Raw genomic sequence first — 16,730 nt, forward strand, 5'->3', positions numbered from 1 at the left:
CACCTCTATTTCATTTCCCTCCAGAGTGGACACTTTGGGGGGAAATTGTGGGCTTTCCCTGGAATTTGAAAACATCAGTTTAGTTTTGTCCGCATTAAGGACTAGTTTTAGTTGCAGAAGTGTGTGCTGCACAACATTAAAAGCTTTCTGCAACGAAGCAACAGCAGCAGCTGAGCATGAGCCAAAGGAGTAAATTATTGTGTCATCAGCATAAAAATGCATATTGGCATCCAACACGCTTTGTCCCAGATCATTAATATACATAATGAACAGGAGGGGTCCGAGCACAGAGCCCTGCGGCACCCCTTTGTGAACACTCAAGAATTCAGAACATAAACCATCATGTTTAATACATTGGGTCCTGTCACTCAAATAATTTGTGAACCACGAGACTACATCATCTGACAGACCAAGACTGATGAGCCTTTGCTTTAAAACTGTGTGGTCCACAGTGTCAAATTAAGAAACATCCTCTGTGGTATCCTGGTAGTCTAGTTCCTGTAATGGTTCTTCATGACAGGATTCATGTCGCTCTCACAAGCATATGTGTTGCATCTAAAAGGGAGACATTTGACATCAAACAGAGATTTGAATTTGGTATGAAATATTTATTTCGCAGTGCATCTGCAACAGGTGCATGAAGCAGTCATTGTTCCTCTTTCTTACACGTCACTGAGCAGCATTCCAACACTACAGGAATAAAACTATAGAATCCCGGGCCAAAATGTGCACACTTCAAATCTGCTTTAAAAGGTAATTGACAAAATGAGCCCATTATGCGCGTGACAGTGCCGCCCATAAACGTGGGCAAGAATACTCTTGTTCGCAGACCTACATAAATCAAGAACTTTTTGTCCCGACACCTGAGCTTTTGTCATCATATATTAATCTGCTACATTACTTCTTTTTTTGTAGATAAACTATTAAAGGAACCCACTTAAATGAGCAAAGTCAATCTGCTGCATGCGAGTGAAATTAAATATTTACACACTGTACACACTCACAAGCTACTCTTTCAGTCTTATCTAGCTAGGGATGCATCTCATATACACATATTGCAGATGGATTAAACACACTAATCAATTGTGAACATAGCGTGACACACTCAAGAGGACGGCCGCTTCGCCTGCACATAGTCCATGCCCCAACGAGCCTGGGCAACTCGGGCCGACACTAAAAATAGGCTTCGATAATGGTTGGCGTACATCGACAATCCTTCAAAACTCCTCGTGGACGTTCCTGGCGTAGTCCATGAGCTTGCTGCCGGTGAAGTACTCGCTGTACTTGAGAATCTCGTCCAGCTCCAGACTGTGGTTCTGGTTCTCATCGGCCACCGCGATCATCTGCTTAGCTTCGTTCAGAGCGTTGTGCTCGTTCATGGGGTCCATGTACTCCTGTCGCACAGAACAACAAATGCAAACATAAGTTAAGGTACGGAACGGTTTTAGGATACAGAAAAGTGCGTGGTTGGCAAGAGGCACCTCCAGTTCTTCCATGGTGACAATGCCGTTGTGGTCCGTGTCCATGATACTCTCAAACTCGTTTTTGCGCTCGCTGACCCAACTGTCGTCCATTTCCTGGCCCTGCTGGTTCACCACAGTGCCCACGGGGAGTGAGATGAACTCCGACAGGGTCAGCTTCTGGTCGCCGTCCTGATCTGCGGCACCACAGGCACAAATCGGCCCGTTTGCATTTCAATTCTAAACCGGAAAGTTTTTGTGGGTGCAATGTGTGGTGGATGATGCATTCATATTTTGACTCATTTGTCACGTCGACGCCACTAACAGATTATCACCGCTGTCTAATGTCGATAATTACAATTAATTGTGGAAATGGGCTGGCACCTAAATCTCGCATGATCTCCTTGACCATGTACTTGAGCATGCCTCTGCTGTGCTCCGGGTGCAGGAAGGCCAGGAACTCCTGCTCATTGAGCAGCTGGTCGGCAGGAGGGTTGTCAGCTTGAAACCAGCGGTCCTTCAGGCTCTCCAGAACCTCTTGAGCTGCATCACAAAAACAACTCAATGTTCACCTTCAGTGTTTTGGGGGTTTAAAAAAAATGGTCCAAACATTTGCAAGTTGTAAAATTAGTATATTTCTATACGTTCTCTTTTTTTGGTACAATACACAGTGTTATTTTCTTGATTAAACACAAACAGTGGTGGTCTTTTGCAGGCTCATAGTCATTTTAACTAATTTCTCTGGGGAAAATTGATATTTGACAGTCAAGTAAATTGAGTATGTAATAATGTTGGTTACAGAACAAATTCAACTCATACTTTATTGGAGATTCACTCTACAAGTTCTACTCAAAGTGTCCTTATCATATTATTATTAATCTTGATTCGGTGATTTCATTACATTACAGTTTAAATTTCATACAATAAAAAAAAAAAAATACTGATTCAACATTAAAAAAAATACAATTGTATTCTCATGTACACCTTTATCATCTGTCTTTTGTTATTAACTTATTGTTTTAACTGTAACTGCTTTTGTTGGTTTGATTTTTACTTTCCGTACAGCGCTTTATATGAGCTTTGGTGGTTTTGAAAGTGCTCTACTGCACAAAATTTATTCTTGTAAAATTCTGACATTTCTCCTGTAATATTTAATCTCATAAATTAGTGTTCTTGTATAGTTATAAATTTTCTCATAATATAACAGGAGTTGTAATCAATTTATTAATCAACTTTTTTGTCATGTTTTTTCCCCTCTTCAGTCACTGCCACCATTCACACCATCTTAACTCTTTAACTGAGCAATGAACAAAAATTCTGGAAATATATATTTCATCTAGTTCTTCACTTACTTTCCTCGTCCAGTTTCAGGTCTTCATTATTCTTTATTTTCTCTGCAGTTTCTTTTTCATTAAAACCTTTGCTGGCAAGAAACCGGATTCTGTATTCATCCCACGTCACATGGCCTGCACATTTTTAAAAACAGGACATTTTGTTCAGTTTTAAAATCTGTAAAAGAATGTAAATCAGAGTGGTGAGTCAAAGTCAAATCCCGTTTGTTTGTAAATACCGTCGCCATCCGGGTCGACAGAATGGAAGCTGTTCTTGTTCTCCCTCATTGCCTCTTGAAAATGTTCCTCCGTCTTCTCCATAATCCAGCGCTGCATCTCCTTGGCGCTCACACTGTGATCCTTGTTGAAATCCACTCTGGGAAGGATAGGGTGAAAGGCAAATTAGAAAACAAGTAACGAAAATTATAAAGGATAAATTGCACTCATTTTCCATGTGATTTTTTTTCTTCCCAATTTCAGTGATGGGAATAAAATTATAGCATTCGTATTTGTTGTTAACAATGTGTCTATTTTATTCCATCTTAAAAGCAGTAAAGGAATAGTCTCAACTAGCTCTTTAGCACGCAGAGTGCTATCAACGGTACACATTTTTAACCCACTTTAAATTGTTGAGACTACTTGAAATCCACAATTGTGTAGACTTAATTATTGGAAGTTTTTTTTTTTTTTTTTTTTTTCTTCAAATGTGAATTATGTTTGTCAAAAAGTTTGGTCCTACTTGGAGAAGATGTCAATAAGTTTCTTCCTGTTCCGTCTCGGCTCAGAATCTTCATCAAACTCCTCCAAGTCTTTGCCCAAGAAGACTTCCTGGTGGAAGTCCTTGTTGAGTTGGCCGTCCAGCTCCATCTTCATGCCGTTCAGGTGGTCCGGTGGTAGAATCTCATTGTCGTCCTTGTTGGCCAAGCTCTTATCTTTGGGGGCGGAAATGTTGGTCGCCGGCCGAGCCCTCACACGCGTGGACAGCAGTAAGATCCACAAGAAGAGCGACACGGCCAGGTTTTGCCAGCCGAGTCTTCTCTCAACTGCCATGATTTTCTGTGGAGAGGTAAGCATCACAATCATAATACAAGTCAGACTTCAGTCACTAACAACAAGACATGCTCTACAACGTTGTAGATTTCCGGATTTTAAGACACTTAAGATCAGGGATGTCCATAAATGGACTTTTGACTCAGATACATTTAAATATTTATCCTATTAAGCCCGTGACTTAACGTCTGCTCGCGAGTTCTGGGCCCCTGTGCAATTGATTTGAGATTGTTTGTTTGTTTTTTAAGTATACGTGACAAAGCTAGAAAGCGACTGCGCATGGAAAGTAAGATGTCAAAACACGACGCCCTCAAGGCGCCCTCGTGTGTACTTAAAACCCAGCTGGGCTAGCATTTGACACTAAGGCTGTTGTTAAAATCTTGAACAGGACCATACTCACCTATGAAGAACCGTTCTAAAGGCAACTCTACCAATGACGTTGTGGGTAGAGCAGGTACGAGGCGAGCGTCTACCCGAGCTGGTGCAAAGTTGCTAATGCTAAGGCAAGTCTACGTCTCTTCCGTAGCGGGGCTAGAAACTGACTGTCGCTTCCTGTAGACGTGGCTTCTACGCTTCGCTCTACAATATGGGACGGCTCACCGCTTGACAACAAAAGTGACTCCAAAAAAATCGGCTGCGAAGTTTTTAATACACTCGTATGTAAGAAATACGTCACACTATCTGGCACGACGTTGTTGTCAAGTTATGACGCGAGCTACAAAGGAAGTGACGTCGAAAGGAAGTCAGACTTTCACATTAAGGTATTGTTTTTTTTTTTTAAACAAGCAATCATTGATTAATTCACAGTACAGTATTGTGTCGGGAGTGTCGGATATATCTCCTTACTTTGCCACATGGAATATGGCGGCGCCGTCGACGTAAGATATGCTGTTTATGGCGCTCATTATAGCCCTATGGCACACCCTCGAAGACGAGTCACGAAGAAAGGTGGGGATTTCACAGATGTAATTCATGCTGCTGCCGCTGGGTGGCACAAGGCTAAAATATATAAAGTTGCAAACTAAAATCTGAATCGAGAGGTATTTTGACAGTTTATGCAGGTAAGAGTAGCTTTGTCATACACATATTTGCACTGATTGCAGTTATTACGAGATGTCAATCAGTTAAGAATTACTTTTTAAATTGCCAAATTACCCTACATCTCTCCAGCAGATTTATTAAAGATAATATTAGATGAATTTGCTCAAGGCTACTTGGATCTGAGTGTAGGATTCTTGGAGATCCACACGTCTGAACATACTTCTCATGCATAAAGAAGTTGCCAAAGAACCTCTTGTGCTTCAGGTGAGATAAGACCGACCTAGGCCAGCTTGTGCGCTTGCCAACAGTGGAGCAGGAGAGGGGTGGGAGGGTGGCTCATGATAAAAACTCCACCGTACTGCCTCCTGAGCACTCAGAAAGTGAACAAGGGAGATGGATACACAGAGACCAACGCCAAAACTCATTCCTGACGTGTGATGTCAAACAGATGTGAGTTTGCTGGGGGGGAGGCGACCTTCAGCGAACCACCACGGCACCTGAGTGTCATGCGGTAGAAAGACCGCAGTTCGACCCATGTGATAGGATTAAGGAATATTCAAAAGAAACCACAAGGAAGAGATTCGGAAGACTGGACCCTCCCACCATTGTGTCTAATTGTCCCATAAGTGGATAAAAGACAGCATCTTTTTTAGAACCCCCCCGACTTTGGCTGACCTTCGACTTCAAGTCATTACCGCATCACTTTGCCGGATCCACTGTGCAGTGAGAGTGAGAAGAACCAGCCGCTGTAAAGCCTCAAGTTTTGGACACCCCTCCTCTCTGCTGCTTCTTCTGGTACACCCCCCTACCTCCCATCTTTCAGCTCACCCCCCAACAGAGCAGAAAGCGTGAAAAATCTCACTAATGGGTTTATTTGCTGTCAGATCTGAGCCCATGTGTCATTCCCTCGGAGCATTCTGCTCGAAACATTTCATAGTTGAGTAAGCCTGCACCAAGTGGCCGAAGTGGGGTGAGGGGGGTGGGGGGCTCAGCTGCAGTAGTCAGTGTGACGGTCTCTTGGACTTTCTGCATTCTTTTTGGCTCCTTCTCATCATTCAGGACGCCGGGGGCTGGTGAGCATCCTCGAAGCGGCGCTTCCTCAAGAATATTCCGTCTCCATCAGGATCCTGGTGAAATCTTGTGGAGATGTGGTGTGGGACTGCTCCCCTGATTGTGGCGCTTTGCATATGTTGGACTTACTGCATCTCGGATGGAGTAGAAGCTAGAAAGGAGAGGAAAAAGCTGAAGGAGACACCACTGCAACACACAGAGACGTACAACGTGACTTTGTCCAACAGCGAAGAAGAGTCCGGAATTCCCAAGGTAGCGACTGAAACTTTAAAACAACATATCATTGTACTATATTACTGTCGCTTTTAACAACAGGTAGTGATAAGTGACATGAACAGGTTTATCACCACTTTGTAGTCCCAGAACGGAAACGCTGAACCGTTGCAGGGGACAGGTGTGACCTCTGGGGTCAAACCTCAGCAGGCCGCATCGAAATGTGTGAAATTCTTAATGGATGACTTCCACGGGTATGCCAGGAATGTGCACTGCTAACGGCTGATCAGAGCATTAATTAGTAGTCTAGTGTGAATGTCCTCCAACTACTCCAGGGACAAATACGGGGTTTTAATGTCAGACAGGAGTCAGATGCTTTTTCTGAAACTACCTTTAAATCAACAATGATGAGTTTTTGTTGGGTGATCACTTGGTGGTCACATTTTGTCTTTCAAGCTCAGCCAATGTCAGTCCTCTTGATCGTGTTGAAACATTTGGCTAAAATCTTGCCAGTTCAGTGGTGCCTACTGGCTGCAGGTGATTCTGACTTTGGCACAGGTTCAACACAAGCTGACGTGTGTACGGAGATGACCCAAAAATGTTCCACTGATGCCCTGAAAACTGCCAGTGTTCCACCATGAAACAAAAGTCTCAGAAGGCACAATAAATAATACATTTATTTACTTCAGTGCTTAGAATCTCGCTGCAGCCGTGTGACCGCCAACAGGTTGGACTCACTTATCAGGCGAGATTTCCCAGAGGGTAAATCATACTTTGTCTTCGGCCATCGTCGAAGATGCTCAGCTGCTGGTGCCACTCATGCACATTCATGGCACGTTCACCAATCTCAAAATGCTTTACCAGATGGTACGTCGTGCTTGTGGTGCACTGCGTGAAGTTGACATCTCGGTGTCTTTGACTGCGCTGGCGTCAGCTGTCACTCCACGAGCCTCATGACCATGCGATTGAGGAGCTGCCCTCCTAAATTGAGCTTTGAGAGAATGCATAATGTTGTTAAAGACTTTTATAATAATTTTGTGATGGCAGGAACGGAAGTCACCAAAACCCATAACAGCCTCAGCGATGAGATTACAATGTTAAAAAAAAAAAGAGGGATAGAATCTCTATGTTAAAAATCAGAGGACCTGTGCCTCTGATTTCATAGGCAAGTAAACACACAGACAGAGTAACCACAAAATATTGCACACAGATGTTTTGTTTAACATTGAAGAAGATTCCATCGGGAAGTTCTAGAAGCAGATGCTCCTCTGGATGGAGATGGAGCCAAGGAAGTTGAAGGCTAGTGCTGATGAAGTATGTGGTAGATGCTCATTACAACTCTTGGAGCCCCACAGCAAGAACTTAAATCTATCAGTTCACAGGATGAGTAGTGTGAATCATCGATTTCTGGAGACCATCCCTCAGTGTCACACAGCACTAAATTGTCACCGCAAAGCCTGGTGAGCAATCTGACCATTTTAATCATTATTATTTTAGTCAAAGGATCTGTAAAAAAAAAAAAAAAAAAAAAAAAAAAGTCAGAACGTTGCTGCAGTCAGACGACGTGCCGATGATAATCATCCGTTTCACAGATAAAGTGCTCAAGGAGGTCATCCTGGTGTCTGTAACTGCTATGGATATGGTCACTTACAGTAGTGTGTGCTTTTTTTTTTCTACGTCTGACAAAGATTAGAAGAACCCACTTTATATTGCACATACAGTGATACCTCGGCTCACGAACTTAATTGGTTCCCAGAGAGTGTGTGTAAGCCGAAAAGTTCTTCTTACGAACATTTATTTCCCATAAGAAACCATTAAAATGAGAATAATCCGTTCCCAGGTCCCTATAAAACATAATTTTCTACTAAATAAGCCTTAAAATTACACAAAAATATACCTTATTTTATGTATAATAAATGTGCTATTGTACTCTATTTGTTCAGAAATACAATTGACTATTTCTATAATATGTGCCTCTGGTTAAAATAATATAATTTTTCTGGGGATAATGTCAATAATATAAATAAATAAATAAATAAATAAATAAAAGAAATTAATAAATAAAAGAAATTAATAAATAAAAGAAATTAATAAATAAATACAAGAAATGCTAAGATTTGTTTTCTTTTGTGGAGCTTTTTTTTTTTTTTTTGCAGGTTTAAGGTTTAGGAAGTATATTTTTTTTAATGGAGAAAAAAATATGACAATATAACTAAAGAACAATCACTTTTGTTTTATTTGTAAATAGAATCAGCTGTTTTTTATTTTTTTAGATTCACATTGTGTATCCCAGCAATCTATATTTTCCTGTCTAGAAGCAAAGTTAAATTTACAATCAATCAATCAATCAATCAATCAATCAATCAATCAATACATACATACATACATACATACATAAATAAGGCCACACTTCCTAGGCAGACGGTATTTAGCCCATTTTTTAGGGGTGCTTCAGCACCCACAAAGTGAACAATAGCACCCCCCAAATTTTAGCGTATATATGTAGATATATTTTTTCTGTGTATTCTTTTTTTAAAACCTAGAAACTTATAGCTATAATATATATAAACCATAGAGTTCAAAAGTAATATTTAAACAACAAAAATACAGTCTATAATGTAAAAATAATGTCTTTATAGCACCCCTAAACCTCTCATCCTAGAATTGCCTCTGCTCCTAGCTAAACTACACCGGAACAGAAGTTAGTTAATACATGGTTCAGGTTAGTGAGAATAATCTTCTCTCCAGCATCCATACACTTATTTATATGCCTGCTATTTTGCTTCTCCAATTTGGGTGTTCTCCGGTTTAACAGTGTTCCAGGCAGACGTCTGTGAAAACTTTACTCAATCACTCAAGCACTTAATTCCAATTAACACATTCACTGCCAGCCCAGCAAAAAATGCATTATTTGACGTCTTTTTCCGTCAATGGCAGTCAATGACTTAAGATGAGATGTAACCAAAATTGATGGATTTTTAAGCAACATTTGCCTTAAAAAAAAACAAAAATGAAAAAAGGAGGCTGCAATATAATCACAAAATATATTGGCACATTGTGTTTAACACATTCACTGCCAGCCCAGGAAAAATGCATTATTTGACGTCTTTTTCCGTCAATGGCAGTCAATGAGTTAAGCGTGCTAGCCGTGTCAATCTTATAGCTTAGCAATTAGCATGGCTACTCTGTCTTATCTCGTCAACTCTGGGAGCTGCGAGTAGCGGCCCATACTGTAGTTTTTCCTTTTGTATCCTGAAACTTCTTTCGTAACAAGAGGCAATATTTTCCTGTTGAGGAGTTTCGTAACTTGAAAATTTCATATGAAGGGACGTTCGTAAGTAGAGGTACCACTGTACTGACTTAGGGGAGAGCAAGGTGTTTAGGCGCCCTCGTAGCCAGCCAAAGCTTGCTAGCTAGCTGTTGCAGCAAGTAACGCAGAGCCCAGTGACATTTTATTGGGACCTTCTTCGCAGTTGACTCTCTTTTGCTATTCAATGGCCCAAAATGCAAAATTTGCCTTTCCAGCATCTGCCTTGGATGCCTTGCTCAAGGGCACCAGAGCAAAGAATGTGGGGGTGCTTGTTTATGGGTTTATTACTGACGATGAATATTTGTGAGGGTTTTCCACCAGGCAAGTCGTTCTTTTTCAGCCCACCCATTATGTTGGCATACTGTCCTATATACCGGCTTTCTTTCCCTTCGCCCCTACCTTTGGAATCTTACTCCCGTGGAAACAAGCAGTGAGTTCTCCTTTGTATCTATAAAACACCATGTAGGTGGTTGTGGTCCGCTGCTGTTTATTTGGCTTGGGCCGCCCTGTAAAAGCAGAACCAATGAAGAATGACCTTGTGTCAACTCTTAAGTCTGACGAAGATTATAACCCGCTCGGATTCCAATCCGCTGTCCCATCCCACAGGATGCGGGGGTGTCTCGTTTTCACAAATGCCTTCCCAACGCTCACCTACCCTTCGCGAGGTCCTCCATAGTAGGCCCTGTGCCATGATGTAATTCCTGTGAACATTATGTGGGCGGATATTTTGAGAACCGTGGCAGTGTTCTTCCCAGTCAATTGATTCTGTCATTCAAAGACTCGGTCTGACTCCGCTTTGTCTGGGACATCCAATCGGGGGGGGGGGGTGCGGCCCTGAAAAGTGGGACAACCTAGTGTGAAAGGTCCTCACAAAATCCGTTAGAATGGCTCCTGAAAGAGAACACCTTGGTAAGGATTAGCTCCCCTTCAAATCCTCCCTTCTTGCTCCACACTAACATTGTTTTCATCTCCCACAATCAGAGTAGATTTGACATGATTTAAAGATGTGGGTTGTTTTTTTTGTTTTTGTTTTTACACAACACTATTATTTATGTCTCAAAGTGGAAGGTTTGAAAACAACACTGACGTTGAAATGCTGAGAACAAACTGTGTTAAGTGTTCGACCGCAAGTATTTCCCAACCACAACAACGGCAGACCACGGCATTGCTAATGTGTCAAACATAAGCTACATTTGTCACATTTTAAACCCACTCGTGAAGTCTGATGAAGTGGATTTAAAATAACCGGGAAGACAAGCCGTTTGCGTGCATGTATGAAATGTTTCTTTACAAAGTGATATTGTGGTTTTACTCCATTTGTAATTTGTGCACAAATATCGTTTGTGACAACTACAATATGTCTGTGAAACCTTACCATTTTAAGATATTTATTTATCTATTACCACAATTGACCAAACTCTTTAGTAGATGGTTGTCATGTAAAGAGCCTCCTAAAGATGTCAGAAGAGTGTTTTTGTCATACCTCTGATAAGTGATGACAACCGGAACTTCCAGCTTGGCCTAAACAACAAAAAGCTCATCATTGCTGCTCTAGCTGCACGTCTGCTTTCAGAGGCAAAAGTGTGCCCTAGTAAGTTTATCACTCGACACATGGCAAGGAGAACAACATTTCTGGTAGAGGTGTCCTGGCATGAAATGTGTGTTGTCAAACGGGCCAAACATTTACTCTCCATATTTACACAATGCTAACTGGAAACAATTTTTCAAGATGACCAATCCTGCGTGTGGGCTGCTTGCTGTGGGCAAACCTTGGATCATTTTCCATTTGAAAGTACTGTATTCACAATAGTGAGATTTATTATACATACAGTACATTTCAACAAAATGTGCTGTGATGCTGCCTTCTCCTTGTCCCAATTTACACCCTTTAAGAGCATGTAAGCCTCATTGCTCTCCAAACAAAAGATGAGAGCAATCTGTCATTGTTGAGCGCTCCAAGGAATCCGCAATAGCTGTAATTGGGGGAGTCAAGTCAAACATCACACCCTGCGTGTTGATAAATGCCTGGATTTGGCTAAAGGTGAGGCTTTTGTTTCCTCTCTCTTATCTCTGGTGATGTCTGGGTGACATTTTGAATCAACCTCTATCAGACAACCCTCTTGTTCAATGCGCTAGCTGAACTGAATTCTGATCAGATTTGCTGATGTTGATCAGAGTTGAAGTTAGGACTTTACAAGTGTATTTTCCCTAAAAATATGAGTGGAATTTCAAATTCTTCTACTGTATTAGATTTTCTTTCTACATCAACAATATCCACAGACATTCAAAACAGGCAATCTCCAGAAGATAATTTGACTCATGTCAGCAAATTGGATGCACTCAGGTTAGCAGGATGCTCTTATCGTGCACCGCCTCGGGATCCCCTCCTCTCATGTCGTGATGGGCGCACTGTGATTCCCCATCCAGCCATGCATGGATGACTGCACAGGGAGCAGCACAGGCATGGAAAATAACAAGAGGATTATAAGGCTCTTCATCATCCTGTCTATCCAGCCTTAAGCCTGCCTGTGCAACACTTTTTAAAAAAAATTTTTTTATCAGCAACAAAACGTAGCTCTCTGCTCCTGTTTGCTAACTCGTGCTTGAGCACTCGTGAAGTTGAGCAAAATTCATGGAAAAATACAGGCGATGTTTGGGATGGAGAACCAAGAGTACTGTGTGAATTTTGAAGCTCTCGGCCATATTTTCCCATTTATTAATTCATATAAAGTCAACCATTTCCTCCCAAACTTGACAAACTAACCCTATTAGAGTTACTTATAAGGATTATTCACATACAGCCAATCATTTTTTTTTTCGGTGGCAGAATGTAAACAGAAATGGCCATCACTTAGGGTCCATCCATGACCTCTGATCTCAGAAATGTTGCATTCCATTTTCAGCAAAATGATTCTATTAAATAAAAAAATAAAATAAAACAATAATAATAATAATAATAATAATAATAATAATGTATTTAGTTCTTTATTTTTACTGTTCTTAGTAGGGGTGTTAAAAAAAATCGATTCGGCGATATATCGCGATACTACATCGCGCGATTCTCGAATCGATTCAATTAAAAAAAAAATCTTTTTTTTTTTTTTTTTTTTTTTTTTTTTTAAAAAGAGCTCAGAATTGTTCATTCGGTAGTCTTACCGATTCAACGTCTTATCATCATTGCCTTTTTGTGTGTGTGTGTGTGTGTGTGTGTGTGTGTGTGTGTGTGTGTGTGTGTGTGTGTGTGGGTGTGTGTGTGTGTGTGTGTGTGTGTGTGTGAATCGATTTTTAAACGTCCATTTTTAATGGAAAAATATTCAACAAAACGTCTGACTTCGGGTTAGGATTCACACCTTGAGCATGGAAGAATGTTATATGAACGGAACATTAAGCCTTAATATTTTATTTTAATGCTGTTCAAACATGAAACAGATTACAACCTCTATAAGACTGAAATTTCAGATAAATAAATAATACATTTTCATATAAATCTTACACTCTACAAGCTTACTGATTAGTGTTTTCTAAATTTGAATGAAAAAAAATCGCAACAATCGACTTATAAATTCGTATCGGGATTAATCGGTATCGAATCGAATCGTGACCTGTGAATCGTGATACGAATCGAATCGTCAGGTACTAGGCAATTCACACCCCTAGTTCTTAGGCTACCAAAACATGTTCTGGTCCATTTCCAGATTCGTGTATCAGTTGACATGGCCTGGAGCACCACGAAGCAGGGTAAAACGCTATCGAGCAGCCTCTCATCGACAGACAGACGACTTGACACGTTCCCTCAGTTGGAGCTGTTGACTGACGAAGCCACTTCCAAGCATTCATACATCGGTAACGATCAAAGATGGGGCCCCGGTGTTCTTTGTCAGCTGTCAGATTGGTACCAGGGCCCCGCTCCATTCCCACTTGAAAACATCAGGCCAACCAACATGCAGTTAAGATTGCATCAAAAGGATTGTTGGCCCGCTTTCCACTCTTCAGGACTTGCACGCTACAAGAACAAAGAAGTTGCCAATCAAAATTCTCTTAAACTCAGCATGCATTAGATACCACCTTTACCAACTCCAACCCCTGATCAACACAACAGAACACTGCACACCTAAACCACCTGACATTCCGACAGCTTCTGTCCCCTTTCCATAAAAGCAGCCAAATGACTTGGAGTTTCAATGTGACACATAACATTTTTTTTTTCTCTGTGGGTTCCATTTTTTGTAAACAGCTCACACGTGCTCGGGCGTGAAAACTGACACATCTAGATTTTTGTGCAGGTGCAAGCCACTTTAAGCGTGTTTGGGAATTTGCCAGGTGGACCAAGGACATTTTCTTTAATACTCTGGCTCACGTGACAATTAAACTTTAGAGTAGTTGAAAACAGGTCTAAGTTGTGGCACAGGTGGTGTAACGCGATATTGGTGGATTTGATCGAACTGCAGGCAAACAGATTCTGAGCTCCAGCAAAGTGGTTCGTGGATGTGATAAAAATTTTATTCGTAAATATAACAGTGCGATGATTTTTTATTTTTTTTTTAAACAAAGCTATGGATTGTGGGATTCTTGCAGTTCCTTATAAATGTACTTTGCATGCGGCGATCTCCTGCATGGACTCTAGCGAGTCATTTCATGTTTCCGGCATGTAGACCGTGCGCCTCTCCTATGCTGAATTTAACTCATTCACTGCCAGCCCAGTTAAAATTTTATCTTTGACGTGTATAGTCGTCAATGGCACTGAATGAGTTAAAGGGAATGTGAGGAGCCGGGCAGCAAACTAGCTTTGTTCACTCACACAATGGCCAACATGGCTGTTTCTGAAGATACGTGTCTACTAAAAGAAAGAAAATTCCAGCCATGTGTGTTATGTTCTGGGGTTGGATCCCAAAAGCGCAGACACAAATAAGAGTTTAACACTTTATTCGCATAACATCAAAAGGTGTGGAACTAACTTGACTTGACCAGAAACAATGAGACGGCATCCCAGGAAGAGAGAAGCAGGTGGCCGGCTGGACAGAGGAATAATCCGACAAAGCACACATTTCTCAGTTGGGCTTATATAGACAGTGAATCGATCTAATTGGCTGTGGCTAGACATGGGGGTAACCCTGATAGGTCGCTGAAACAGGACTGACGTGGATTTATCTGATTCGCTGCTAACTGTCTTCTAACCGTATAGAAAGATTAAAGATTCTTGACATCACATAGTTACAAGCCGATTGCATTAGTTCAAATAAAACAAAAACACTGTAGTTCCATACCGACTGCATCTTGCATCAGTTCATCCATCCATCCATTTTCTTGCCCGCTTATTCCTCACAAGGGTCGCGGGGGGTGCTGGCGTCTATCTCAGCTGGCTCTGGGCAGTAGGCGGGGGACACCCTGGACTGGTTGCCAGCCAATCGCAGGGCACACAAAGATGAACAACCATCCACAATCAAGAACACACCTAGGGACAATTCGGAGCGCCCAATTAACCTGCCATGCATGTCTTTGGGATGTGGGAGGAGACCGGAGTACCCGGAGAAGACCCACGCGGGCACGGGGAGAACATGCAAACTCCACCCAGGAAGGCCGGAGCCTGGACTCGAACCGGAGGCCTCAGAACTGGGAGGCAGTCTGCTAACTGCATCAGTTCAAATAAAGTCAACTATGAGACATTTGCCACAAACAAATCTTTTGAATATCCTTACATATATGTGGGTTTCGAATCTGATGTGCAGTATGTCATTGTCGTGATGGTTAATGTATAAAATACACAAATTATGCATGTTGTGCAAACAATTAGAAACAACACAGTTTTGATTTGTTTTGATTTTAAAATTGTTTTAAGTAAACAGGCTGGCTGTTAAATGTATCTTTCTTTGAAGTGAATGAAAGCATCAGCACATTCCATTGCGTTGAAACAGTTCACAACAATGGAACAAGTGCGTCATTCGTTAAAATGAGGATTAAATTATTTATTCAATAATTACTGTCATTTTTTTAGCTCATAAATTAAGGTTATAATTACCTTGGCTGTTGGCATTCATCCTTGAGTACACAAAATCCTTGAGGGGTAAAAATTTTAATAGTTTGATTACAATTGTGCGCGAGTGAGTGTTTTAAGAGGATAACAAGCTCAGTGTACGGGTGAGTACCTGTTAATGATATGCTGTATTTATTATGTAGGTAAAGCCAGTGCTATAATGACTCACATGTCTGCTCTGCTGTATTACATAAACACATGACTGTGAAGCTTTGACTTAAAATATTATACAGTAACCTCAGCTAATATTTCATTACTTTAAACTATTTTTTTTTCTTAAATATTTGTCAAATATAAAGGTAAACATTTAAGACACTGGAAACATTGTTTCCCTTAGGAAATATTACATCAGATAGAAATGGAAAAGATTTCTTCAACTCAAATAGAAATGATTTCTTCCTGGATCTACGTCAAAATCATTCAACTAAAATACAAGTATATAAGAATAGAAATACAGTAGATCAGAAATAGCAAGTGATGTTTGACATACTTGTATAAAAGTAATGGAACCAACGCTAACCACAACTTCGCTGACCTCACCTTTAATTTTACCCAAGATATAAAAACAAAGGACATTCGAAACAGTGTTGAGTTATTGCATTAATTTCACGGTTTACAGCACTCAATGCTTGTCGGGGTCTTCCCAGGGCACTCTTGCTCAAGGCTCTAAGGCAGTCATTGTAGAACATCCAAAGCACCCTTTAAATAATATTTGCTCTTAAAACTCATTAATGGTGTTGTTATGGCCCCTAATAATACAGCCTTTACGATGATGGCTGCTTGGCTACAGAAATATTGTTTACTGACTTCCTGCACTGGTTGTGACTGTTTAGTTGCCAGCCTAACCAGTGATGATAATTTAATAATGCAAAAATGTCGATTGTTAAAGCCCCAGTGTGTAGCTCACGACCGCCATCTATCGGTCAAACAAGATAATGCAATGATTTTAAGCACACGAACTACGGCGTCCCAGAGAGACCCTACTTCAACAGCCTACCACCAATTTCACCGGAACAGAACGCAAACAACTTCTGGTATTCCCTCGAGTGATGACGTAAGTGAATTGCATTTGTTAGACATACTGTACAGATCCCTAATAATTGTGATTTAGTCATTTAATTTCAGAATTAATATTTTTGTCGGCATTGTTTGGAAATACTGTACGTCAGCTAATGATAATGGCTATCTATGTTCATATTTGTTAGTGTAACTAAACCATGCAA

At 40.9% G+C, this 16,730-nt stretch overlaps 2 protein-coding genes across 4 annotated transcripts in view; one reads left to right on the forward strand and one right to left on the reverse strand.

Moving 5' to 3' along the window:
* Positions 1–593: 593 nt before the first annotated feature.
* sdf4 (stromal cell derived factor 4) lies at positions 594–4,577 on the reverse strand. The gene is made up of 7 exons (XM_077514074.1): positions 4,242–4,577; positions 3,531–3,847; positions 3,031–3,167; positions 2,813–2,926; positions 1,845–2,003; positions 1,482–1,657; positions 594–1,394 (listed from the first exon to the last, which is right to left on the reverse strand). Exons 2-7 carry the CDS (start codon positions 3,839–3,841, stop codon positions 1,218–1,220), a joined length of 1,074 nt encoding a protein of 357 aa, XP_077370200.1. The 5' UTR covers positions 3,842–3,847; positions 4,242–4,577; the 3' UTR covers positions 594–1,217.
* The window catches only part of c1qtnf12 (C1q and TNF related 12), a 31,107-nt gene continuing 18,944 nt past the window's right edge, over positions 4,568–16,730 (forward strand). Inside the window, exons 1-2 of one of the 3 annotated variants that reach the window (XM_077514072.1) lie at positions 4,568–4,602; positions 5,942–6,205. In XM_077514072.1, the coding sequence (XP_077370198.1) occupies positions 6,029–6,205 (177 nt within the window). In that variant the 5' untranslated portion in view covers positions 4,568–4,602; positions 5,942–6,028. The other 2 variants (XM_077514071.1, XM_077514073.1) reach the window with 2 other exon arrangements.

Source organism: Festucalex cinctus, chromosome 2, assembly GCF_051991245.1.
Source record: "Festucalex cinctus isolate MCC-2025b chromosome 2, RoL_Fcin_1.0, whole genome shotgun sequence".
Taxonomy (NCBI): domain Eukaryota; kingdom Metazoa; phylum Chordata; class Actinopteri; order Syngnathiformes; family Syngnathidae; genus Festucalex; species Festucalex cinctus.

Excerpts from the sequence above, each read along its gene's own strand:
- sdf4 (XM_077514074.1), bottom strand. The coding sequence starts at position 3,841 with ATGGCAGTTGAGAGAAGACTCGGCTGGCAAAACCTGGCCGTGTCGCTC. Across the intron at positions 2,004-2,812 it reads CCTGAAACTGGACGAGGAAA|CTCAAGAGGTTCTGGAGAGC; the intron begins GTAAGTGAAGAA and ends TTTGTGATGCAG. Across the intron at positions 1,658-1,844 it reads GGAGATCATGCGAGATTTAG|ATCAGGACGGCGACCAGAAG; the intron begins GTGCCAGCCCAT and ends GTGGTGCCGCAG.